General features: G+C 42.7%; 2 protein-coding genes across 3 annotated transcripts; both read right to left on the reverse strand.

The window, feature by feature from the left end:
• Positions 1 to 360: 360 nt before the first annotated feature.
• Positions 361 to 9,502, reverse strand: LOC102788751 (aldehyde dehydrogenase, dimeric NADP-preferring-like). The gene is made up of 10 exons (XM_006799310.3): positions 9,328 to 9,502; positions 7,415 to 7,578; positions 7,089 to 7,320; positions 6,603 to 6,688; positions 4,711 to 4,919; positions 2,666 to 2,783; positions 2,436 to 2,577; positions 2,190 to 2,356; positions 2,010 to 2,109; positions 361 to 873 (listed from the first exon to the last, which is right to left on the reverse strand). Exons 2-10 carry the CDS (start codon positions 7,568 to 7,570, stop codon positions 560 to 562), a joined length of 1,524 nt encoding a protein of 507 aa, XP_006799373.2. The 5' UTR covers positions 7,571 to 7,578; positions 9,328 to 9,502; the 3' UTR covers positions 361 to 559.
• Positions 9,503 to 10,020: 518 nt separating this feature from the next.
• On the reverse strand, positions 10,021 to 22,452 carry LOC102795491 (aldehyde dehydrogenase family 3 member A2-like). 2 transcript variants are annotated; one of them, XM_087841406.1, is made up of 12 exons: positions 22,357 to 22,452; positions 22,142 to 22,201; positions 21,519 to 21,681; positions 19,075 to 19,306; positions 18,301 to 18,386; positions 18,004 to 18,212; positions 17,802 to 17,919; positions 17,551 to 17,692; positions 15,699 to 15,865; positions 15,518 to 15,617; positions 15,200 to 15,438; positions 10,021 to 10,062 (listed from the first exon to the last, which is right to left on the reverse strand). In XM_087841406.1, the coding sequence occupies exons 3-12, from the start codon at positions 21,678 to 21,680 to the stop codon at positions 10,048 to 10,050; spliced, it is 1,470 nt and encodes a 489-aa protein (XP_087697532.1). In that variant the 5' UTR covers position 21,681; positions 22,142 to 22,201; positions 22,357 to 22,452; the 3' UTR covers positions 10,021 to 10,047. The 2 variants fall into 2 exon arrangements, with proteins under 2 accessions (XP_087697532.1, XP_087697536.1); XM_087841410.1 differs by lacking the exon at positions 22,357 to 22,452 and having other exon boundaries at positions 22,142 to 22,256.
• Positions 22,453 to 26,335: the final 3,883 nt, after the last annotated feature.

Consider the following 26,335-nt stretch of genomic DNA (forward strand, 5'->3'; position numbering starts at 1 on the left):
GAGGGGTCGTGAATACACTGAACCAAGGATGCATGAAGAGAGAAGGAACACCAAAGAAAAGGTTCATGTAAGAAGTGATGAAGGATATGCAGAGAGCTGGGGTGGCAGAAGAGGATGCTAAAGATGAGACGGAGGCAGATGGTGCACTGCAGCGACCCTTAAAGGGAAGAGCCAAAACAAAAAGAAGATATTTATGTCTCAATGGTGCCCTCTTGTGGTCACAATAGTAACAGCGTGTAAAAGGATGGAGATTTGCTCAGTTTTCTGCCAAAATAAAATGAAGGTTTAAAAAAACATGGAATATTACATTTTAAGAACACATCTTTTAATTTTAAACAACAAATTACATCAATATTTCCTCACAAAGTGGATGTTAACTGACTGTAAAAATAGAATCAAATTCACACACTGCTCATAAAAGAGATAATAGATCAAGCCAAAGGTTACTGTTTTATTCATCTTTATAAAACAATAAAACAAGATTCATCTGATCATGAACGTCTGTGAAAAGCACGTTTGTTTCTTTGGAAGGATCTTCCACAGTGAGGTCACAGTGAGTCTAGTTATAGAAGCCTCTCCAGTACCAGCAGGTGCAGTTGAGGCCCGCTGCAATGAGCAGGATGACCAGCAGGGCGATGAGGAGACCGAGGCCGATGATGGTGGCGAGAATGGCCCACACCAGGGTCCTCTTGGACATGTCAATCAGCGGCGACGTGAGGGCCATCCGAGCCCTGCGTGCCCGCTGGCGGTTCTGAGGAGGGTACCTGGCCAAATTAACGCTCTCCATGCCCAGTGACCGCACCATGCACGCCCTGTGGTGGCTCAGCTGGTCAAAGGTGTGTTTGCCATGGTAGCGTCCCATACCACTCTGACCTGGAGGGGTGACACACAAGTCAGTCATGTCTTCTGAAAGGAGCGCTTCATTTGTCATTTGTGCTGTCAGTATGTGCTCACACATGGACTATAACAGGGTTGCATCAGTGATCACAGTGCAAACTCCTGATGTAAAGATCCCCAATATTGTGGAATCTCCATGCATCACTGAAGGTTTAAAAGGTGAATTGGCTGATGTTAGCAGTGTGAATGATGTAACACTTAGCTTGAATAGTTTTATTGCTCGCCCACAGATTTGCAGTTTGTGATTGTAGGGTCATTTTTTAATCAAATGAGGGAGACTACAACACAGCCCGGAGACAGCAGACAGTCCTCTCTACATGTCCTCATCCAGCCAGAGATGCTGAATAATAACACATTTAATGTTGGAGGGCAAGCTTACACATGGGAAGTCCAGGTTTCAGTAAGATACGTGAAGATAGATGCTATTACAGAGCGACCGTGGCTCAGGGGGTTGGGAAGCGTATCTGTAACCGGAAGGTCACCGGTTTGATCCCCGGGCTCTCTGTCCTGGTCGTTGTGTCCTTGGGCAAGACTTTACCCTACTGCCTACTGGTGATGGCCAGAGGGGCCGATGGCGCGATATGGCAGCCTCGCTTCTGTCAGTCTGCCCCAGGGCAGCTGTGGCTACAACTGTAGCTGCCTCCACCAGTGTGTGAATGAATAGTGGCATTGTAAAGCGCTTTGGGTGCCTTGAAAAGCGCTATATAAATCCAATCCATTATTATTACCGAAATAGGCAGTGTTCTCCAGAACTCAAATTGATCTTAATCTTGTCCAGTATAGCTTTATAGTATTTGCTTCTTATAACACTTTTAATTGTTTGTAATCTCAGCTCCTGAATGTATTCTTATTCAGAGTTAGTTTAAATGGGAGTAACCAACTAGTTAGCCAATGAGCAAGCAGTATCACACTCGGACCCGCTTCTCTGCATCCCCTTCTTTTTTAAAAACCATGTTTAGCTGCATCCATCTTTGATTGTTGGTAGTTTGGTCTTTCATCTAACATCCTGGTTTAGCTGACACTGTTTCATCTGATGTTGTGTTTTTTTGTCTAAAGTTGTCACATTTTGTGAAGCTTTCCCACTTCAAAGCCACCCTTTGAAGTCTTCCTACCTACGCCACCAAACGGGAGGGAGTTGAGCGTATAGTGCATCATGACGTCGTTGACCGTCACTCCACCGCTCGTCGTCTCCGCAATCATTTTTTTTATTGCCTGTGAGAAGAAATCGTTGTGAGACGAGCACGAGGAACGCTGCTAACGTTAAAAGCTACTTAAAGATGGTTCCTTCTCACCTTCTTGTCAGAGCAAAAGATGTACAGAGCCAGGGGCTTCTCTCTCTCATTGATGAAGGTGATGGCGTTGTCCATGTCGCTCACTGTAACTATGGGCAGCACGGGGCCGAAGATCTCCTCCTGCATCAGCCTGGAGTGGGGCGGCACGTCCTTCAGCACCGTCGGGGCTTTCAGTGCAACATCAACATTTATCACACAGAGCACAGATGGATCTGCATCACAGGATTCAAACTGCAGTTTCATTACCAATGTAGCGCTGTGAGGAGTCACTCTGTCCACCCACCACAGGAGTGTAGCCCTCCATCAGCCCCATGATTCTGTTGAAGTGACGCTGGTTGATAATTCGCCCGTAGTCAGGTGAGCATTTTGGATCGGCACCATAAAACTCCTGGAATGGAGCAGAGAGGTAGTCTCAGTAAGGTCTCACACCGTGCAGCTCCACCTGTATGATTCTCTTTGGTCATTGGGTGCTTTACCAGAAGTGTCTGTCGGATGCACTCCACCACTCGGCCCTGGATGCACGGCTCACACAGGATGTAGTCTGGAGCGATGCACGTCTGCCCACAGTTGATGAACTTCCCCCACGTGATACGACTGCAAACAAACCAGGCGGAGAACAACTTTACAATATTCATGTTTTTGTTTATTCTTAGAGGAACTTAAACATTTTATTGAGAGTGTAGCTATCCCCCCAAAATAAAAAACAAGGAAAAAAACACCTTTTTCTTGCTTTGACATTTACTTCCTTTTAACTGAGAAAAGATTTGTTGCGGCCCCAGCAAGGCCTCCTCCTGAAGTTACCTGTGTGGGCGTGTCCTACCATCTCTCCTGCCTTAGGTGCCACCTTTGTTTTTTGTACAGCTGACTCACATCAGCAATTAAAGGTATTTAAATGGTGATAGCGGCTTGTCCGTCTCTGGCTACGTCCACACGTACACGGGTATTTTTGAAAACGGAGATTTTTCGTTTTAAAAAATAATCTCGTCCACACGTAAAGGCAGAAATGAAGGAAAACGCTGCTAGGAACATGCCAAAGCAGCAGGTGGCGCTATATTCCTAACCGTGCAGAAATGTTGGCCAATCAGAAGTCTAGAAGCCTCGGTGGGAAAAAGTAAACAAAGCTGGGGCGTAGAAGCAGAACCGAGTCGTATGTGTGGAGGGACAGTAACTGTGTGTGTATATGTAAGCATTTAAACACTGCAGAGAGAACAATTAACAGTAACAGTGTTGTAGAAATTCATTTCACCGAAACAATAACGTGGCGCACAGTGTGACGTCAAAAAAGGCGCACACCTTTGACGCTGCGTTTTCTGCGTTTTTCTCGTCCACACGTAAATGCAAAAACTGAGTTTTCAAAAATATCCACCCTGGCCGGAGTTTTTAAAAATCTCCGTTTTCAGTGACCAAAAACGCCGTTTACGTGTGGACGAAAGGTGCAAACGCAGAGAAAAATCTGCGTTTTCAAAAATACCCGAGTACGTGTGGACGTAGCCTACGTTAGTTGAGTTATTAGTAGAAACTTTAATAAAACACTCTAATTGAACCCCTTTTGCCTCCCTGTCTCCTTTTTCTGACCCGCACACTTTTGTTACTTTCCCTGGACCCTTTTAGGGGAAAGCAACAGATTCTGGTAACATCAAACGGTTTATGACATTTCTGTGAGTTTGATCTTTGCTATTTCGGTCCTTACAATAAAGAGTTTGTTGTTTTTTGTACAGTAGGCTGGACATATTTAACTAAATGACAGAGTTGGAGTTCAATTCAATTCAATTCAATTTTATTTATATAGCGCCAAATCACAACAAATGTCGCCTCAAGGCGCTTCATAGATACAGAGAAAAACCCAACAATCATATGACCCCCTATGAGCAGCACTTTGGCGACAGTGGGAAGGAAAAACTCCCTTTTAACAGGAAGAAACCTCCAGCAGAACCAGGCTCAGGGAGGGGCGGGGCCATCTGCTGTGATTGGTTGGAGTGAGAAGGAAGACAGTCCCAGGACTTCCAGAAGAGTGGGTCAAAGTGTGCTGCGTTTAAGGACCTGTATTTTCCAGCTTTTTGAGCGCTTGTAATTGAAGCACAGGAAAAAGACTCAAACTAAGCTTTGTTTAAGTTCATTTACTCAATAAAACATCAACATTTATGAACTGAAACCAAACAATGTTTGTCACGTCAGTCAAAATGTCCATGTGAATTTTTATACTCGGGAATTTCTTAACCAACATTTTAATATATTCAGCTTTCAAGAGTTTCCATGTTTCTTGTTGTATCCAGGTCACAGTGCCTGTTTCAATGATAGTTACTGAGTTATGGTTTAAAAAGTGCACGTGCTATACTGTGCGCATCCACTGAAACATACAGAAGTATTCATGCACGTTGTTGGGGCTTGGAGAAGATTGTAAGTTCTGCTATTATTGTGCTGAGCGTCAGTCACCCTGATATGCACCTGCAGACACAGTCAGCGCCTCTGTGCCCGCTTTGATTATCAGAGTTTTCACTTCATTCGGCTAAATGTGGATTACCGGCAGGCGACCCTGATGTTGCAGTTCTTGTCGATGTAGCAGGGGCTCTTCCCTCCCAGCTCCAGGGTCACTGGGGTGAGGTGACGAGCTGCAGCTTCCATCACCAGTTTGGCCACCGCGCTGCTGCCCGTGAACACGATGTGGTCAAACCTGAGCCTCAGCAGTTCCTGCGTCTCTGACACACTTCCTGTCACCACTGGGTACAGATCCTGCAAAACAAACACATTTACTGATGTGTAAGTTATTTACATTAAGCACAGACTGACTGTAATATAAGTCATGTTTCCAAACATATAGTGATGGAAAATGATTTGGCACCTGCCTGACTTCTCTACTGGGGAGGGGGGAGGGGGGGTCACACGTACATGTTTCAGATTAAACAAATTTTAATATTAGAGAGTGATCAACCAAACAAATGCAGTTTTAAATTATATATTATTTATTATGTGGAAAAGGCTCGCACACTCATGTCTGATTATCAGACCTGATGAATCGATAAATCACTTAAACAGAACTCGAGTCACAAAGTAAAGTCGGCTAAAAGTAACACATCACACCGAGATCTGAAGAAACAGATTAGAAACAAAATCACTGACATCTGTTTGCATCAACAACTCATCCAGGAGGACACCCACGAACCCACAACAGCATCTACAGAACCACAACTTTCCTCAGCTAAGGTCAGAGTTCACGATTCAACAGGATGACTGTTCGTGCTCAAAAACCTCCAACGTGGCCGACATGAAACAGTAGAAGAGCCGGCGGGCACGCCACTGCAGCCCCCTCTAGCTTCTGCCCGGTGGCTACTGGGTGACCCCTCGTCTGGGGATCCTCAGCCCTTCCCATGAGGGTGGCACGGATGCCCCTCCGGTGGTCCTCCTTGGGCTCTTGCACTCTGGGGCCTCTGGATGTCTGGGGCCTGGATCTCCTCCATGCCTGCTTCATGCCCTGGGGGCGGGGCTATGGCTCTCTACATCCTCTTGCAGACCATTACATGGGGAAACCATTTGAATACAAGCGCGCCGATCCACACAGGTGTGCACACAGGTGTTCACTGTTCGTAGACTTAAATCACACCTTTCTTGGCTGCTACTTCAAAGCACATTGTGCGCTGTCTGTCCTGCGTGCTGCACAACAACATTCAATATTTAGTATTTACTGCTGTTTACACTTAGCTAGATTAATGCGATGGTGTTGTTCAGTATGTTGCTTTGTTTTGTTTTTTTTCTCTTCTTTTTCTCTCAACAGGTGATCCCGGAGATTTTTTCCCCCTTTCTCACTGTCCCTCTCCCCTTCTGTTTTTCTTTTCCTTCCTCTTTCTTTCTCCCTTTCCTATCCCTCACTCATGTCTGTCCCGTCTGTAACAACTGAAAATAAAATAAAATAAATAATAAAAACAAAGGTCGATCAAATGGACCAATACGGCAATGCCGTGATGATCCATTTGGCAAAATAAATCCATTGGGTATCCTTGTTGGTCTTCAGACAACAATTCTGACGGCTAAAGAACCAAATGGGACAGAAGAACAAAAAAAAACCAAAAACAGTAGAACCTCACAAATGCTTGACTGGAATTAGGTTTATTAGGTTTATTAGGTTTAGGAGGAAATGACCCTTTCCCACAGGGCAGGTCTGCAGAGCTTTTTTCCTTAATAAATGAAATCATCATTTAAAAACTGCATTGTGTAATTGCTTTGGTTATTTTTGTCTATTAAACTTTGTTTTTTGATCATCTGAAACATTTAATGTGCAAAAATTCCTGTTTTGTAGCAGCATATTCAGCGAAATGGCAACAAACGTTGAATCCTGTGTGTCATTGTCTAAATGTCTAAAGCACTGTAGTGTGATGGCTCAAGGCTTTAATGCATGAACAATAGACCTGGTGTTCAGACCTTGTCCAGATAGCGAGGCAGCAATGCCCGGAGCAGCAGCGACGAGCACTCGCTGAGCTCCGATGGCTTCACCACAGCTGCGTTCCCTGCAGAGAGAGAACAGTTTTCCGTGAACGGGATGAGATCAGTGTGACGCAAAGCAGGCGTGTAGGAGGCTGAGAATGCAGAGAGAGGCAGTCAGACGCTCTGTTTCCATCAGTATTTGATTTTTTGAATCGGTTTTGCAAAATGCAAAAGTTGAACGACAGGAAGCAAAGACTGCGTTTCTGAGCCGTCAGCTGACGTGTCTGGTACCGAGACCAGCTGATCTGCTGGGACTCTGACTATGACCATTGATTGTTTCTGTATTTCATGGAGTTCAGCTGACTTTTTTACCTACATTTAAACAAAGAGGATGTTATGTAGAGTAAAACATTCCCGTTTTTTTCCCGTTAGTTATCAGGGGGGTACGTGATTGTCGCAGGTGTGGAGAGAGCGTCTCCCTACCTGCAGCAATGGCACCAACAAGTGGCATGAGAGTAAGGCCCCAGGGGTAGTTCCAGGCCCCGACAATGAGCACGACTCCCAGCGGCTCTGGCTGGATATAAACCTCGTCTGAAATAGTGAGGAGGTTCTTTTCTGCCGGGCGAGGAGCAGCCCACTCTCCAAGCTTCTCAACAGCCAGCTTGATCTCGTTCTCGATTCCAATCAGCTCCAGGAGTGGTGTGTCATACTGACTCTGCAGGAACACAGTTTTCAGTTAAGCAAGCAAACGAGCCCCGACATACACATTGTATTTCATATCTTATTCTTAGTCTCTCGTGTCTGCTGACTCTGTTGATGTCCTGTTTGAGAGCAGTGGCTATCTCCGTCTCTTTCTCAGCGATCATCTTCTGCAGGGCATGGAGCTGCTGCAGTCTGAACTCTAGAGGTCGAGTCCTGCCGCTCAGGAAGGCCTCCCTGGCCCGCTGCACTGCCTGCCTCTCCATGCACACACCTGCATGAGAACAGAAAGTATTTGTCCACAGGATCCTCAAATGTTCACAGATAAGCTGTCGTAGCAGAGGTGGTCCAAACATTTCTGTTGTCACCAGGACAGCCTATCTGCCCTGCTAGCTTACCTTAGAGCAGGGGTGTCAAACTCAAATACACAGTGGGCCAAAATTCAAAACTGGAACAAAGTCGCGGGCTAATGTTAATATTTATTGAAATATATTTATTCCTCCAGATATAAGAATGAATCTTTTCTTATGGACTCAAACACGTTTTGCTGAAAAACTGAATATGGAACAAACAAAGCTTAATACTAAACAATATATATATTAGCTGTATAATACCAGTAGGCCAGCTCTGATAGTACTTTGGTGTGGCTTCACGGGCCAAATGTAATTAGCCTAATTACAGAGTTTGACGCCTATGCCTTAGAGTGAGCATGTGCGCTGTTGTTTTATTCTCAGCAATTTGAAGATCAAAAAAGACGACTGTAAGTTACAGTTTAATGTTATGTCAAGAGATTTATTCTAAAGACACTTCTTCAGCTAAGAATCTAAAGGTAGAAACACACAGACGCTGCAGTTTTCACTTGCAAGGGCGATCACAGAACGCTCACACCAGAGTGGGGGCCCTGTGATGTGCGCTTTGTACCTGCACTTGCCTTTATTTATATACAAAAGTAATACAACAGTGAATACGTGTATTCATTAACAGAGGAATGTTAGTATGTAGGGAGTGAAGATAAAAGTGGTTCAGGTGTATGTGTGTGTGTGTGTGTGTTATTCTGAAGGACGTGGCCCCTCTTCTTGAAGATAAGAGCTTCCAGCTCCCCTCTTCCTGGCAGGAGTGAAATGATAACAGCTTGCTCAGCTATTATCACTGTGAGAAAGAATTTATAAAGCAAGTCTTGATTCCAACAACAGTAATAAAAGGGTCATCATGCAGTATTCTATAATATGCAAACGTATATCACAAAAAGATTATACTGACTACTAAGTACAATTTTATATTGACATGTTATCAAAGGCTTTACAGACAGACAGCAAAATAATAAAAAGCAGGCTTAAGGCGCACAAGCAAGAGACACCACACACACACACACACACACACACACACACACACACACACACACACAGACAACAAATGATTTGATAAACAACTGCCACGTCTGAGAAAATGAACTGAAGTTTATCCAAGTAAATCAGATTGGCAAAGGTCGATTTTCAGCCCCAAACACACGTCACGTACTGTGGACACTTCAGTCTGTTAGTGTGTCCGGTATCGAAACGCAGTGAACACGTCATGCCCTACAGTCATAACTGACACAATGTCAGTGACAAAGTGGAATAAGAAACTTAAAATATACTTTAGTTCCCTAAAATAAAGAACTTTAGAAGAAATAAACACTTTAAATATAAAAATACACGTACAGAACATGTATCATGTATGATGTGTTTGATAATAACTGTTATGAAAGTCTTAATTGTTCCATGCTGAGAAAAACTTCCCACGTCGTAAATAACGTAATATCGTAACTGGCTGTGTTTTGCTTGCTGGTTGATGCAAACTCGCTGAAAGATGAGTAAATAAAAACGAGAAGCTCCTCTGGTGCTCGCAGACGGACGAACCGCTCACATCACTACAGCAAACTGTCCGCTAAAAGCCGCACAGCTCGTCATTTTACAATTAATGAATCGCGTTATTGATCACCGATAATTCACCATGGCGACCACTATCAAAGTCTTAAACTTACCGGAGCTCAGGTGGAATTGTCCCTCAGACACAAGCTGCAGTCCGTCACTCGCGGGATCTCACGGACGCGCTGCGGGATCCCTCCCTCACCCACTGCCCTCACCCAGCATTGTCCCGTGTTCATCGGTCACGCTGCTCTGGGATCAGTTTACCGGGTGGATTGGTTACCGTGTCCGAGTTCACTGAGACCGATAACGTCGTGCGCATGTGCACACCCCACTTCAGCTTGGCTCATCTTATCTTAATAGCAGTCATTCAGTCAGGTAATCTATTACAGCATCGGGCTGATGTTAATGATACACCAGACAAGATCGATCAGGAGTGCACAAGGCAAAGAAACAAAGTCATCTCAGCAAATCTCTGACTATGAACTTTTTATTGATGTTCAATAGCAGACAGACATTAGGAGAACTGGCATGTTGCTGGATTACCTCTTAAGCAGGAGTTAACAGTGATTTTGTTTTTATTCTTAAAAGAATCACAGACAGGTTTGTATTTTCATTATCTACCAGAATCAGAGAGAATACTGAAGAATTAAACTCAAAGTGTAGCTAAACGTGTAACAGAAAGGAGATGCAACAATAACAGAAGAAAAACAAATATCAGTGAAATATAATCATGAAACATCTGCAGTGCTGTGTTCTACTACAGGTGATTAGTCCGTGTGGCTGTCCCGGGATCGCCACGGCGCTGGGCCACAGCGCCGTCTACCTGCTGAGCCTCATCGCAGGAACCTCTGCAAACAACAGATCACAAAGCTGTCAGCAGTGGGAGACAGTTTTAACTGTTCACATGAGCATGTGTGGATGTCCACAAAGGCAGTGGGGTGGACTAAAACAAAGGAGGCTATTTAGCCACGGGGAGTGAAGCATGCTGGGTAATTAAAGGGAGGGTAGACGAGCAGGCATTGCCGGTATGTGGTTAGATCTCCTGCACAACACCACACATTGTGTCCAAGAGACAAAGCTATTGTTGTGTCCAGTGTACAAGCCTGTGGACGGTGGGTGTACGGGGGGCACGAGCAACGAGATGCATTTGGGAAAACGCGATTATTTACAAAGTTGTCACCACACAAATGATGCACTAGAAAGTGATAAAATATTACTGTGCAAAAGCAGAAGAACATGTGACATCGGTGCACGGACGCCGAAAACAGACGACCTTTTCAGTCCTGCTCTTGTATCATTTGCATCACCTTTTCTCCTCATTTACCTTAAGAACGACGTTACAACCTCCATCCACTGAAACCACTGGATTTATTCCAATTTATTACGATCAGGACTTTCAGACACGCTTCATCTTTTTGTGTTTAAAGGACACGTGACTCACCAAGCTGAAACACACCAGTTGTTTTTTGGCTGAAAGCCCTTTTGGTGCAAAAATACTATTTTATGCCTTTAAAACTGTGTTATCTTTGTAGATTCAACTAAAGCAATAGGAACAAATGTGGTCCTAAAGATATCATGTAATATTGGTTCTTTGATAAGTTATATGTAGACAATACTGTTTGATTCCTTGACTTCGGTGCCTTTTATACACTTGAATGATTCATAGGTCACTGGTACGTGGCTTAAAACTGTCAGGTACAAGGACTGGAACAAAAATGCTGAGAGACCTTCAGAAAGCCTGAAGTTCTGCTGAAGCCCACTTTAAAGAGGAATATAATGAAACAGTCTGTTAGTACAGAGTTCACTTTAATCTATGGAAAAACAGAGTGAGTTAAATATTACCACTGAATTTATCAGCAATCTAATTTTGAGAGAAATCCTTCAGGATGTCTAAAAGATGATGACAACATGAGAGCAGCATCACAGCAGAGACATCCAGATACTCTTCAAGATTGTTTGGTCACTCGGTTACATGTGCACAGTTTGCAATGACAGTAGATGACACGTGATCTCCCTACATCACTCATGATTAAATATAACACTAAATAACAAAATGTTCCTGGTCTAGTCTTATATATGGGGACAGACACGTCACTTCCACATGCATCACATTTCTTCTTTCATTTTTTTTCAATTTAATTCAATTCAGTGGAATTCAGTTTTATTTACACAGGACCAAATCACAACAACAGTCACCTCCAGACGCTTTATGTTGTAATGTAGACCCTACAATATTACAGAGAGAAACCCAGCAAGACCAGGTTTCCTCCAGAAGGTTTGCCAATTATCTATGAAGCCCACATCGTTTCTGGACACCACTCAGACAGCCAGCAATTTAAGGAGAACATGCGGCTAAACATGTCACTCCTGGTCTGATTGGGGAGGGGACCAGAGAAAACTACAGTCCCACATTGTTTTGGCAAAGTTACACACCGATTCAATATTGATTTTAGTGACCTCCAACTGACGTAATGTTACTGCTACTGAATTTATGTCGCCTGCTAAGCCTACGCTACCTTCGGCTGCACCAGCTACAAGGGCCTGGCTAGCTACGGGTGTATCAAGGGTGCAAAGCCGAGTGTCCAATTCAGTAATCCTGGCCTCCAGAGCTGCAAATAGGCTACATTTATTACAAGTATCATTAATGCTAAAGAAGACCGAGGAGTAACTAAACATCTGACACAATGACCAGGTGCAGGAGGGACAGGTGAAGAGGCCATGCTGCTAGTGATGAGCGAATCATGAACGAATCGTTCAGTACTCGAGAATCACTTTACTGACTCGTGAATCATGATTCACAAGCCCAACTATCTCACTGACTCATCCCTGTTGCTGTTAGCAAACTAATTTCATTAGTAGAAATATATCTAGCTTATAATTAAAATTGTGGGGAAAAAACAGCCAGTTTCTTAACAGAAACGTTTCTGCTCTGAACTGGAAGAAAGAACCCTGAGTAGAAGCTCACATCAAGACAATAGTTTCTCAGCTCACAGTAGCATCGCTCTGCTAACATGCTAACAGCACATTTGAGTTACTCACCCCCTCCCTTCCTGAGCTGAATCATAGCATGAACTAATTACTCAGGACTCACTCACCCCCTCCCTCCTGGCTCACAGCTTCTTCTTCTTCTTCTTCTTCTTCTTCTTCTTGGTTGGCGACCAATGTTAAGGCGCATTACCGCCCCCTGGCTCACAGCTCAGTGGACATTTAGATGAGAAAATATATATTTGACACATTTAAGGAAGATACTAATAAAATAAAATAAAAATAAATAAAATAAATGTTCCCTTTAGAATTTTTTTTGCTCTTTTTTGCTCTATAAAATAGTTGTCTTCTTTTACAATCACTCATCTTAGCAGTAGGATATACAGGGTGGGCCATTTATCTGGATACACCGTAATAACATGGGAATGGCTGGTGATATTAAAGTCCTGTTCGTGGCACCAGTGTTGCCAACTTAGCGACTTTGTTGCTATATTTAGCGAGTTTTCAGATCCCCTTAGCAACTTTTTTTTCTAAAAAGCAACTAGCAACAAATCTGGCGACTTTTTCTGGTGTTATTGGAGACTCATTTATAAGGACTTTTTGACGTGAAAAGCAGCACACCATTGTTTTTCTTGTGACATTACCAATAAGTTTGATGTGTCACATGGCCTTCTTCCTATTGGAAAAACAAAAGTTGTATCCAAGATGGCCGACTTCTAAATGGCCACCATGGTCACCACCCATCTTGAGGAGTTTGCCCCCTCACATATACTAATGTGCCACAAACAGGACTTTAATATCACCAACCATTCCCATGTTGTTACGGTGTATCCATATAAATGGCCCACCCTGTACATGAAAAGAGAAACAAATTAAGTTTGAGTGAAAATGTAAATTTTTTGCACTCTCTGGTTAACTGACTCAGTGACTCAAAAAACCTGATTCACTTTGGGGAGTGACTCATTAAAACTCGATTCAGTAAAAAGAATCGAATTTACCATCACTACAGCCTAGTGTGTCCTTAACATGGGTGAGCCAAGTGTAGGGATGCAAATAGATAAGAATGTAACAATTCAGATTACTGATATCACTTATCAATAGGATTCCTCATCAACTCCCTTATCAGTTCTCACTGGCTCCATTTTGAGAGTCACTGCTACCACTAAGCAGCATATCAAAGAAATTATTTTCCATGCAAATTAACTGCATTCTGACTAACTTAGTGTTAGCATGCTGTCTGTGCAGATGCTTGCAAAGAGCCGCAGTTGTGCTAGCAATATAATACAGTTGTTTCTGTCCTGGATGCAGTTTACACTTTACCATCGCGCTCTCATCCATACTTGTTATTAATCTCTGTCTCTCTTCCACAGCATGTCTTTATCCTGTCTTCCTTCTCTCACCCCAACCAATCACAGCAGATGGCCCCGCCCCTCCCTGAGCCTGGTTCTGCTGGAGGTTTCTTCCTGTTAAAAGGGAGTTTTTCCTTCCCACTGTCGCCAAAGTGCTGCTCATAGGGGGTCATATGATTGTTGGGTTTTTCTCTGTATGGATTATTGTAGGGTTGACCTCACAATATAAAGCACCTTGAGGCGACTGTTGTTGTGATTTGGCGCTGTGTAAATAAAACTGATTGAACTGAATTGAATGTGCATCATGCACATAAGGATGAACTACTGGAACCAAGTCTTCCCATCTTCCCATCCCTAGTCAACACATTTGTTTTTTTAATTGTTGTTGTTGTTGGACCATTTAAATGTAACATCACCAGCGTATTTATAACGTGGTTAGAGGGGCCCCATCTAAGATATTTGGTTTGGCACAAACCGGGTGTGACAACACTTTGGCAAAACTCCAGCTAAACATAATAATATTAAACACTGTTTAAAGATATTAAAAATTAAATATGACACTTTAATTTTAAACTACTGATTGTAGCCATCACGTAACAAGCAAAGCAAGGATTTATGAATAGCCATCACAGGGACGGTTAGACAGCTAGCTGTAGCTTGTATCGGTTGCTTCACGTCAAATTTAACTTTACTGATACTCATGTTATTCTGTCATGTTAAAATATTCCCTGAAAAACCCGCCATTGGAATGGGAGTTGCTTTAAATACCTGATATATTGTAAATTCCTGGTGGTGCAAAGGCACTGAATCACTTTAACCTGCATATGTGGCTGGAACGATAAACAGTGTTCACTGCAGTGATTTCAGAAAGTGATCCTTAGCCATGAAGTAAGTCCCACGATAGAATGATGCCTGATTTTAATGCACAGAGGCCCTGGAGGTTGTTGACGTGTCACACTGATTTTGAGCATTGTCCCGTGTGCACAGAGATTTCTTGATATTATTATGACGGAGATCAAAAGTGAAAGTTGCCTCACTAATAGGCTTTTTTTCAATGAACCTATTAGTTGCAAAATATTTCTCTAGATGTTTTTTGCATCACTTTTACTTTAGTTTTGAAACAAAATTTGATGCTGCGATCAAACTCAAAATAACCCTTTTTGCTACACTTTCTCGATTTAAACACTGAACGTGTTTTTTGTCCTATTGTAAATAAAATGTGAGTTCATGACCTTTGCTAATCATTGCATTTGCTTTCTTACGCGTGTAGATTGACATTTACAGCTTTTTGGAATTAGGCTTGTACATATTGTTGTAGAAGACATGTGACACAATAGTCCGAGAGACCTTTGAGTAGGTCTCATCGTTGTTTTGGTTGATGCTAGCTCACATAATATACAATACTAAACCATAAGGGTTGTTGCCATTGTACACTGCACTTTTCTGATGATAATTTGGGCTGTTTTCTCTGGGCTTTGTGTGTGTGTGTTGTTTGTTTTTGTCTCTCTGTATGGACAGACTGCAAATCAACTTCCCAATGGGGACAATAAAGGTACCATTGACCACACAGCGTGCAAGCTAGCTAACAGCACACAAACATTAACAATGGCTAATAGGAGCAGTTTTATGAGGTTAGGCAGAGCTTCTTTACCTGCACCACAAACGATGTCACGCCCACAAACATAGCCAGCAGCATCATGCGACGCAGCCTGCCCACATTGATCTGCTTGAGCAGAAAGAACCGAGCCCAGCCCAGTTTCTTGGCAGTGTGTGGGGGGTAGCGCATGCTGTTCACTCCTTCCATCTTCAGCTGTTTGATTAGGCAGCTGCGCATGTGGCTCAGCTGGTCGAAGCCGTAGCGACCGTGGTAGCATCCCATACCACTGTTACCTTAGAACGGAAGAAGAACGAGTCAGCTTCAAGATGAAAAACCAGTAAGTCTGATGGAGTTTGACAGGCATCCACTCACCAACTCCTCCAAAGGGCAGAGAGCTGACAGTAAAGTGAACCAGACAGTCATTAGCCAGCAGAGCTCCACTGGATGTCTCGGCTATCACTCTTTTGATCAGCTGTGGATCACACAGGAGGAGTGAAGAGATTTAAAGAGATCTAAATATCAGGAAACGACGTCTGCAGGTGAGGCGCCGTACCTTGTTCTCATTGGAGAAGACATAGATAACCAGCGGCTTCTCTCTCTCGTTAATAAACTGGATGGCCTCATCCACACCGCTCACTGTGATGATGGGCAGCAGTGGCCCGAAGATCTCCTCCTTCATCACTTTGGATTCGCCTGTAACGTTCTTCAGCACAGTGGGAGCTGCACACAGGCGACAGGGTCAGAGGGCAATGACCAACACACTGCACATACAGAGCTGTGGAACAGAGGCTTTAACCATCATGTGCACGACATCAGAGATACACAAAATACAAAGATGGTTCCACTTTACAACCAGTTGGCTTAAAACAACTCCTGACATTTTGAGGGATACCCGCTGGCTCCATCATACCACTTCAGGGCTCGCAAAATCGCTAGCCCGACGTCCCGGGGCTAGCGATTTGTCCAGTCGGGCTACCAAAATCTATCTCTGCCCTGCTCTCCTCGTCGGCCTATCGTAGGAAGGAAAAATATATGTCAATGCTTTTGCATTCTTTCGGAAATGTAGCTGGGTAATTATGTCATTGGCATCGGTGAGCCACTGTCAATATGTGACATATTGAAATCGGCTTGAATTTGCGCTTGTTTTTTGCTTTCACTTTGCAATCGCGAAACGGAAACGGAAAAGTTATAACAAATCAGACTATAAGGCAAAAAGAAAGTGCAGCTTTATGGTTTCATGGACAAAAGAATTTCTGTGGCTGCAATATGACAAGCTAAATAACCAGGGCTGCACATAAGTGGTCCGCAGGTGCGCATTCGCTGTCAAAATACAAAACGCACACAAGATAAGAAGTTGCAACACGTGTTTGCGTACACAAGATTTTCAGGAGGAGGACAGACATTTGTTTAGAACTCTTAAAGATGTCGAAGAAGCTCCTTTAAGCAATTACCGTGATGTTCCTCCACCTCCAAAGAAATGTCAGGAGTCCGAACCACAAAAGAAGCACGTATTCTCGGAAAAGTGGTTGCAGGAGGTGAGCTGGCTTCAAACAAATGATGAACGCACAGATGTGGTGCAGAATGTGCCGTGAAAATCCCACTCTAGTGGACAAAAACAGCCTTTTATATGGACGCAAACGCGCGTTGCAACTTCTTATCTGGTGCGCGTCTTTTATTTTGACAGCGAATGCGCACATGCGGACCACTTATGTGCACCCGTGTAAATAACATAATGTTCTGCCGGGTGTGTTGTTGGTTTTCCCTCGATTTCTGAGTCGACAAGCGCCTTTGTTACTGGGACCAGTCATTTTAAGAAAGGCCCCCATTAGAACCCATGAGAAATGCAAGAAATGCATTATTGCTCAGTCTGTAATATCTTTCCCAGAACAAACACCAATTGCAAATAACAAACTAAAAATAAACCTGAAAATCTGTTTAGAACAGCTACTATGTTGCAAAGAGTGAACTACCACTGGCACAATGTAGCAGTCTTTGCAAACTTCAAAAAGCAAACGGCCTCGATCTTGGTTCCACTTGCCTCTTACCTGTGACTTCAGTGGGAATTTCAGATTCAGGATCTGACACAGACTGATTCATGTTCACAGTTCTTACAAGTTCATAGAAATTTCTGTTCAATTAGAACCAAGTATTTGAGTTGATGATTGTCATTTTTATACAATGTTGTAATTTGTTTTTCAACAATTTTTTGATTAATGTTTTGTTTCCGTTACAATATTATACTTTAATGTATAATATTGTAAAGGAAAGAAAACATCAATCAAAAAATTGCTCTTTTTTATTCGGGCTACTTAAATTTATTTTGGGCTACCAAAAACTGAAGAGTCCCTGCCCGAAGGGCTACCAGGGATTTTGAAATTTCGCGAGCCCTGCTCTTACATACATACCTATATAGCACTGGGATTCATCAGAGTCTCCCCCAACAACAACTGTGCTGCCCTCCATAAGAGCCATGATTCTCTTAAAATGCCGCTTGTTGATGATTCGTCCGTAGTCCTCAAAAGTCTTTGGATCATCTGTGTAAAACTCCTGCATTGTGTCAAAGGAAGATCATTTAAGAATAAAAGAAGCAACAACAATCTGGTTCTGTGCAAAAGTCTTCAGCCACCACTCGTTTCTTTATGTAGTGCACACCAACCTTGATGCAGTTCTTGATCTCCTCCTGCACTCTGTTCTGGATGGAGGGTTCACACAGGACGTAGTCCGGGGCGATGCACGTCTGTCCACAGTTGACAAACTTTCCCCACGTGATGCGACTGTAGGAAAAAGAAAACACTCGATGTTTGGAAACTCAGCTGTGTTTTTTAAAGCTTCTCCTTTGTTCTACAGAGAGGACCGACCGGCACGCTACAGTGATGTCACAGTTCTTGTCGATGTAGCAGGGGCTCTTCCCTCCCAGCTCCAGGGTGACTGGCGTGAGGTTGCGAGCCGCAGCTTCCATCACCAGTTTGCCCACTGCGCTGCTGCCCGTGTAGAAAATGTGGTCAAATCTCTGCCTGAGCAGCTCCTGGGTCTCTGGCACTCCACCGGTCACTACCGGGTACAGGTCCTGTGGAAAGGGCGTCAAGTCACGGGAACTCCGAGCATGCTTACACTACATGTACGAGAAAGGTCATCCAACAAGGAAGGAGCCTCACCTTGTCCAGATACCGAGGGAGGAGCTCCTCCATGACCTTAGCAGAGTGACAGCAGACCTCAGATGGTTTTATTACTGCTGCATTACCTGAGAGACCGAACAGACACAGTGGCATGGATGATGGTACGCTTTAAGAACCGACTGAGCAGAAGACGCAGTTTTCATTCGCAGGACAACTGGTTTTATTTCTCACACTTTACTGGTTAAAGCTCGATAGTGAATCATTGATTCCAGTCTACAACAGCAGCAGAGTCTTTCCCCCGTTTCTTTTTAATTAAGGCGCAGCATGAAGGGATTTAAATCTATTCTAAAAATGCTGAACTATCCTTTAAAAGGGGATCCGTCGTACTCATTTCTAGCTCATCCTCTAAAACAGGTTAAGCTCCTTTTCACCTTCTTTTAAGCCGAGGTGGATCAAGCTTCTGCGCTCCGAGCCAAGGCTTTGTGTCTGACAGGAGCACATAGGGCTACTGTACAGAGCCTGAGCATGTGGTTCACAAGGATTACCTGTGCACGTACTGATCTTGGGCCATGATTGCTAGTAGTATACAACACTGTAAGAGTATAAGTAAGAAAAGGACAATAGGTTCACTTTAAACAGTCCTTCCTTTGTGATTAATTTGCCGACCCTGCTCTATGATAATGTGCAAAGTGTCAGTGCACTAGAATTTGTGCAAAAGGAGGTTTTGATACGCCAACAAAGGTTGCACATGTGCTATAGACTATGCACCTAAAAGAATACTGGTAACTAAATACACATGGGTATATGTGGTACCGGCAGCAATAGCTCCGACCAGCGGCTGCAGGGTGATGGCCCAGGGATAGTTCCAAGCACCAATGATGAGGACCACTCCAAGGGGCTCGGGATGCACGAAGACCTCATCCGATATGGTGAGGAGGTTCTTCTCCACTGGCCGAGGAGCTGCCCACTCGGCGAGCTTCTCGATGGCGAGCTTGATCTCACCCTCCACTCCCAGTGTCTCAAATAGCTCCGTCCCATGTTCACTCTGAAAGCAGGGGCAAAATCCAGTGTTTGCAAACCAAACTGCTTCCTGGATGATCTGCAGCTGGTCTCCACAATATTCAATATGATACCAACACAAAGAGTGACATCATTTCCATATAACGTAGAGCTTCAGGCACATAAAGTAAGAAATAGCAGTCGGATTATTGCAGTGAAGAAAATGAGAGCTTGTCCCTTTGATTTCTTTTAACCCTTTAAAGCCGGTCGGAGCGGGCGCGCTCTGTTTTGCGTAACTATTTTTAAATCCCGGTAGCTCTGCAACCACGTGAGCTAGAGCAATAATCTTTTTTGCATATGAAACCGGAGGAGTTGTACTTACATCTTCTGCCATCAGCTTGTCCTCGGTCACAGTTTCCTTCCACATATAGCTTTGCAAAAACTGCATAAAAAGCACTTGCAGCAACAAAAGCATAATATTCCAGAAACACGCTTTGCCGATCCGATCAGCTGTTCATAACACTTCCTACGTTGGAATAGAAGTCAGCGAACTATCGCATGTCCGCCATGACCTGCCCGAAACCAGAAGTGACGTCATTTTGCAGAAATGTAGTTTTTTTACCATCAGGGCCTCATGAGCCTATACTGGTGTTTTTAAAAGTTATCTTTGACTTTATGACTTTCTGTGTGGTTTCTGGGATGCTTAGGACTCATATTGCACTGCTGGAAATAGTTTATTTTGATGCATATGCTGCTTTTTTGCAAATTTGCATTATAATATTTATTTTCATTTTTCCTGCAGTGTATAAAAATTGGTGTATTTCAAAAATAAAACTATGAAGACACTCAAAATAAATTTCCTGTGGTGGGAAACTATTTTGTGCAACTTTTTTGTATTTACAGTTTTGAGGGATAAGCCTCTTAAATTTCTCTAACTAGAAATATATGTTAAAAAACAAAAACGATTTTCAATTTTTTTGTAGTTTATTGCACTTTTTTGCAATTAATGTAGTTACTATGCACTTAATGCAGACATATTATTAAAATTTAGGCTATAATGGTTGTATTGATGTATAGCAACTTGAAATGCTCCCAAAAATGGCTCCACAGCATGTAAAAATATAATATAAGCTCTGGTGGACTTGGTTCTATGGTCGGTCTTAAAGGGTTAATATGACACTTGCTTGAGAACTTATCTGGTGTCTAAACTGCTGTGAACATACAGATGTATGCTAAGTATACAAGAACTGGTCCTGCCAGAACATTTGCTTTAGTATTAACACTTTCCACGTTTCATTTTCTCCACAGGGAACCTACATGTCACACTGTCACAGCCACCCCTCTCTCTCTCTTCTTGTAAATATTTTATACTTTTCACTTCTATAATGTTTCTGTAACACAAATTAATGTGTCGTGATCGTGGCCCTAATAAGGTTAGGTTACTTATTGTTGTTTCATGTTCATTTTTGTGTCATAATCAGAACCACGAGTAAGAAACGTGCTCCACAGCACTCCTAGTGGGCTACTAAAGTGGGCCTAGTTAGTCAGCCAGCTGGCGTATCCTCGGCTCACCATTAGCCCCTGATTACTCTGAGCATCTGCCAGTCTGCTCAGGTCAGGTGCAAGGGTCTATGTGGAAGTCCATGTGTCATTCTTTAAACTGCATGGACTCATCCTCAGAGACTTTATATTACAATGTAGCAACTGCACGTGCGCCCCAGGCAACAGACTTGAAGCTAACGTCAAAGACGTCAGGACTGAATCTCTAGCTGTCCATGTGCGCAGCAGTATCGATGATTTAGACCCACACGTCTGGTAAAGGGCTGATTACTATAGGGCTGCTGCCCTCCTCTTCTCCACACGCTTCTTGGACTAAATAACACTCCCTTCCAGTACTTGCACTATTCTGTGTTGCACTGTTTGACTCTGTCTGTGTATTGTCTTTATTTATTCTCATTCTTTTCTATTCCTATTCTATTTCTATTCACTTATTTCACTTATTCTTAGTTTATCTTATTTCTGTATAGTTGAATTTTTATCATTTTTATCTCTACAGTTTTCACCTTTGATCCAGGAGGACAATATTTACACTGGACTGTATATTGTTGGGTTCACTTGTCTGGTGTTTGGTGTTGTCCAAGACTGTGTTTACATACTTTAAATATTTATAAGCCATTAATAAGAATAACTGATGATGTTCATTCACAGGTTTACAGACGATGCTACTGTACCATGTGCTGTTAACAGTGATACGTCACCTTGCTCAGGTCCTTCTTGACAGCCTCTGCGATGTCCTTCCGTCTCTCTGTGACGAAGCGGAGCAGGTTCCTCAGCTGGTGGATCCTGCTTTCCAGAGGTTTGGTTTTTCCCGTCTGGAAGGACTTCCTGGCCCGCTGCACGGCCAGTTGTTGTCGGGACATCCTTCACAGAAAGCGACAGCACGTCAGTATTATACTAACGAAAGGCTACATTTTCCCCGAAGATAAGCACTGAAGATACCCTTATAGAGACCGCAGCCTAAACGCCCACGTTTCTGACATGTCACATGTGAAACGTCAACAACACCCTAAAGCAAAGCGTGAAGTGTGTACGGTGCTGGGAATGAACATGATGCTATCATTACTGCTAATAACGATGAAAGGCTATATAACCTTGTTCGCTATGAGCAGCTTTCCCTGAGCGTTAGCTGTATAATCAGTGTTTGAGCGCCATTATGAGCCAAGAATGTATTCGGTACCGCATAAAACTCCACGGTGCACAAATTGTTGGTGGAGCTCCAGCTCGGATTAGCCTGGCTGCTAAAACAGTGTTTATGTGTAGCTAACATGTTAGCGGCTAACTTGTGAACATCTGAAGACCGGATAAAGAAAGTAAGTTTTACCTTAAAAAGTCCCTATTCCACTCCAGTCGGTTCCAGTATTAACCTCCAACTGGATACAATCTGTTAAAACAAGCCCAGGAATGACGACGCAGCAAATGGACGGTATGCATGACAATCAAGGAAAACACCAATCAGCACAAGAGACGTCTAACTAAGCACCGCCTACCACCACAACAACAGGCTGCTTTTAAAGGTAAGAAGATAAGATAAGATACCTGTATTAGTCCCACAAGGGGAAATGTCATGTTAAGGCTGCCGACCTATTGCACGCAATGGCGGCGCTATCTTACCCGGGACATTCACAGTAGTGATGGTAAATTCGATTCTTTTTACTGAATCGAGTTTTAATGAATCACTCACCAAAATGAATCGTGTTTTGAGTCTTTTGAGTCACTGAGTCAGTTGCCCAGAGAGTGCCAAAAATGTACATTTTCACCCAAACTTAATTTGTGTCTCTTTTCATGTATATCCTACTCCTAAGATGATTGAAAAAGAAAAACAACTATTTTTATAGAGCAAAAAAGAGCAAATAAATATTACGATTTCTAAAGGGAACATTTATTTTATTTATTTTTATTTTATTTTATTAGTATTTTCCTCAAATGTGTCAAATATATATTTTCTCATCTAAATGTCCGCTGAGCTGTGAGCCAGGGGGCGGTAATGCACCTTAACATTGGTCGCCAACCAAGAAGAAGAAGAAGAAGAAGAAGAAGAAGAAGCTGTGAGCCAGGAGGGAGGGGGTGAGTGAGTCCTGAGTAATTAGTTCATGCTACGATTCAGCACAAGAAGGGAGGGGGTGAGTAACTCAAATGTGCTGTTAGCATGTTAGCAGAGCGATGCTACTGTGAGCTGAGAAACTATTGTCTTGATGTGAGCTTCTACTCAGGGTTCTTTCTTCCAGTTCAGAGCAGAAACGTTTCTGTTAAGAAACTGGCTGTTTTTTCCCCACAATTTTAATTATAAGCTAGATATATTTCTACTAATGAAATTAGTTTGCTAACAGCAAAAGGGATGAGTCAGTGAATGAGTTAGTTGGGCTTGTGAATTATGATTCACAAGTCAGCAAAGTGATTCTCGAGTACTGAACAATTCGTTCATGATTCGCACATCACTATTTCACAGGCTTGTCGGTCAGATTTGGAAAGGTTGATCTACAGGTATTGAATTTCTTATCAGAAACACTGGCAGAGCCTGTCGACAGGGAGACATAAATAAAGTAGAAAGTGTAGAAAACACGGTGTTCTATGAAAAGCGCCTATGACAAAAGTGTGACATTTGTTTTGTAATGTTTTATTTTATTTTTCAAAGAACAAAACAACTAATTCAAACATTTAAGTGAAAGTTTTTTTGAACATAAGGAGCACCAGCTGTTGTTCAAAGTGCAACAGCTGCTCCTGAAACATGTCTGAGGTCTACTTTGGAGGATCCCACACTTCTCATGCCTGTCATTTGACGCCACTGTAGCAGCACAATCTTCCAGTTTAATGAGACTGAGGTCCTAAATGCTTGTTGCCTAACAACTATTCAGAGAACTGCTCGTGGATGTCACTGCCACAGAAGGACTGGGCCTACATTGTACTGACTTCCTGTCCCACTCCACAGAGAAGGGATTGTCTTAATATTTTCACAACTTGTTCATAAATATTAACTCTTTACACCAAAGCATATTCTGTCCATGTGTTTATTTGCTATTGTGAAGGTTACATTGTTTCACTTTTCCAAGTTTTTTTGCACCTTTTGTCACACTGACCATTGTTTCTTTGTTCTAAGCCTCTATGGAAGTCAGGTGATTGGGAAGGGGGCCACCCAGCTTCTCCTGACTTTTATGGTTGGTGTGGTCATTTCATATCTAACCTGATCAGGTTAAACCAAGAGGCAGGGAGTTTTTTTTCCATAGGAATGTTTTATTCTGTTTGTTTTTCGGGTTGTGGAAAAATTTCACAGGAGTATTTGTCCCAGAGGGCGACATTCAGCTGTGTAAATGAGCGAGTCGTGGGATTAGTGAGTTTTATAGGATTTTCAGGTACTCATGTGGATTTCTAAATTTGCTGGCTTAAACTATCGTTACTGCCTAGACGTAATGTGAACTGACAGCCCTCTATGTTACACAGTTCAGAGGAGGATGAGCGGTGTTGTCTAGAGCAGGGGTGTCCAACTCCAGGCTTCAAGGGCTCGTGTCCTTGAACCAACACAGCTGATTTAAATTACCTCCTCAACATGTCCTGAAGTTCTCCAGAGGCCTGGTAATGAACTAATCATGTGATTCAGGTGTGTTGACCCAAGGTGAGATCTAAAACCCGCAGGATACTGGCCCTCGAGGCCTGGAATTGCCCACTCCTGATACATACTGATGACAATTTGAACCAAAAATGCCACTGATTCTCATTAACCAGTTCCCTTTCTTAAGAATGGCTCCTTCACAATCACCCTGTGCCTGAGACCATTTCTGATTATGCTTCAGTGAACACTAGAGGGCTCAACTCATCTCTGTGTCAGGTCTTTGCACGATTGTTTCCACCCTATTTCTTAATGGCATGACTTTCAGGTATTGATTGCCTGCTCTGTTCATAGTGGATGTGTCGGTTCCTCTTTTGTCCTGCACTTGTCCAATTTTGTCAAATGTTTTAAGGACACTGCACACCGTGTCAAAATATGGCAGGATTTCATCTAATAGCTCATTGGTGCAGACTTGGTACCTATAACAGACCCATTTCTGTAATATATCTATATCATGGCTAAAAAGCATTTGATGGATGTAAACTGCATTTCGTTGCCTTGTACTTGTGACATGTGCAATGACAATAAAGTTGAATTCTATTCCGTTATCCGAGTTGTCTGTTATGTGTCGACTGCACCAGTTTCTCCCTTGAGTCAGGGGTCAGGGGTCAGGGCTTTAACATTCCTCTAAAAATGGTGAAAACCAGCCAGTGTCCCAGGAAAAACTTCCAAAGGAAGTCCAAAACCTGGAGAACTATTGTTCAAAACCACTTTTTAAAAAATAGCAAGAAAGTCTTTGGAAATCAAAAGTTTTGAACAACTGAAGATGATGTAGTGATAGAAGTTTAAGTTACAGGCAGGAAAAATGTTTTAAAACTTGAATTTGGGTCCAAATTAGTTTTTGATTTGTAAAAATCAGATTTGAAGAGAGATTCTAAGGAAAACTTTATTTACGCATCATAATAGCTTCACAAGTAAATTTGTGGTTCCAAGGACAGCAAATGTTAAGTAGTCAATCATTTAAAACGATGTAAATTAAATGACTGAATTTAATCAAACTGTCTCTAAATGTGAAAAGCAGATATTCCAGCCAAACCTTAGAACTTCTATAAAAATTTGTTATGGCCTGTTAACAGAATTTGGGGTCACTGACACAACCAATTTGAAGAGGACTTGGGAAAAGGAATTAAATATAGAGATCAGTGACGAGGTATGGGACAAAGTTTGGGAGAATGCTAAATCTCTGAGCGTCTGTGATAAAGTTAAGGCAATCCAAATTAAAATCCTACACAGAGCTCACATATCACCTTCTCAACGCCGTAAATACAATCAGACCTTTCTCCGCTGTGCCCTAAATGTAAAATAGAGGTGGGCAACCTCACGCACTGTCTATGGTCCTGCCGGAAAATACAACAATTCTGGTTCCTCATAAAGTGTGAACTGGATAAGATCTTCACCACTGACACTGAATGCAACCCACTGTGTATGCTACTTGGAGTGGCAAACGACAAAATTAGGGGGACGTTTGGAAAGCAGCTCTATGCACTGTTAACATTCTGTGGAAATGTGTCCTCTTGACCTGGATCACGGACACGGCCCCGTCTAAGACTCAATGGCATCGGACGGTATTGGAATATGTGTCACTAGATTTCCTAACATGCAGGCTACATAGTCGGGACAAAAAGTTTCATAAAATATGGGACCTATTTATGGCGTATGTGGGTTTGGATATTTCTGCTATTTTCTCACAGGCCTTGGTATAATGCAAGCAGATCACTGCTGTTTTACATATATGTGTTGTTAATCGTACCTCATAATCAACATGTCTGGATTTTCCACTTATTTCTTTGTATTCATGAGCCGGGTCGCCTGTCTCTTTGTTTTGTTTTGTCTGTTTTGTTTCGTTCTGCTATGTTGTTGTTGTTGTTGTTTTGGTTATTTGTTTGTTTAATTTTGGTGTCAGTGTAAAGTTTA

This window comes from Neolamprologus brichardi, chromosome 1 (genome assembly GCF_056152115.1).
Source record: "Neolamprologus brichardi isolate AB-2024 chromosome 1, ASM5615211v1, whole genome shotgun sequence".
NCBI lineage: Eukaryota > Metazoa > Chordata > Actinopteri > Cichliformes > Cichlidae > Neolamprologus > Neolamprologus brichardi.

What these genes read in the sequence shown, in the direction of transcription:
- LOC102788751 (XM_006799310.3), bottom strand. Translation starts at nt 7,570, where the DNA reads ATGGAGAGGCAGGCAGTGCAGCGGGCCAGGGAGGCCTTCCTGAGCGGC. An exon ending in TGTTGGTGCCATTGCTGCAG is followed by an intron (nt 6,689 to 7,088) that starts GTAGGGAGACGC and finishes CTCTCTCTGCAG; the next exon opens with GGAACGCAGCTGTGGTGAAG. An exon ending in CCTCCCGTTTGGTGGCGTAG is followed by an intron (nt 874 to 2,009) that starts GTAGGAAGACTT and finishes TCACCCCTCCAG; the next exon opens with GTCAGAGTGGTATGGGACGC.
- LOC102795491 (XM_087841406.1), bottom strand. Translation starts at nt 21,680, where the DNA reads ATGTCCCGACAACAACTGGCCGTGCAGCGGGCCAGGAAGTCCTTCCAG. An exon ending in TGAATCCCAGTGCTATATAG is followed by an intron (nt 15,866 to 17,550) that starts GTATGTATGTAA and finishes GCCTGTGTGCAG; the next exon opens with CTCCCACTGTGCTGAAGAAC. An exon ending in TCTGCCCTTTGGAGGAGTTG is followed by an intron (nt 15,439 to 15,517) that starts GTGAGTGGATGC and finishes TTCCGTTCTAAG; the next exon opens with GTAACAGTGGTATGGGATGC.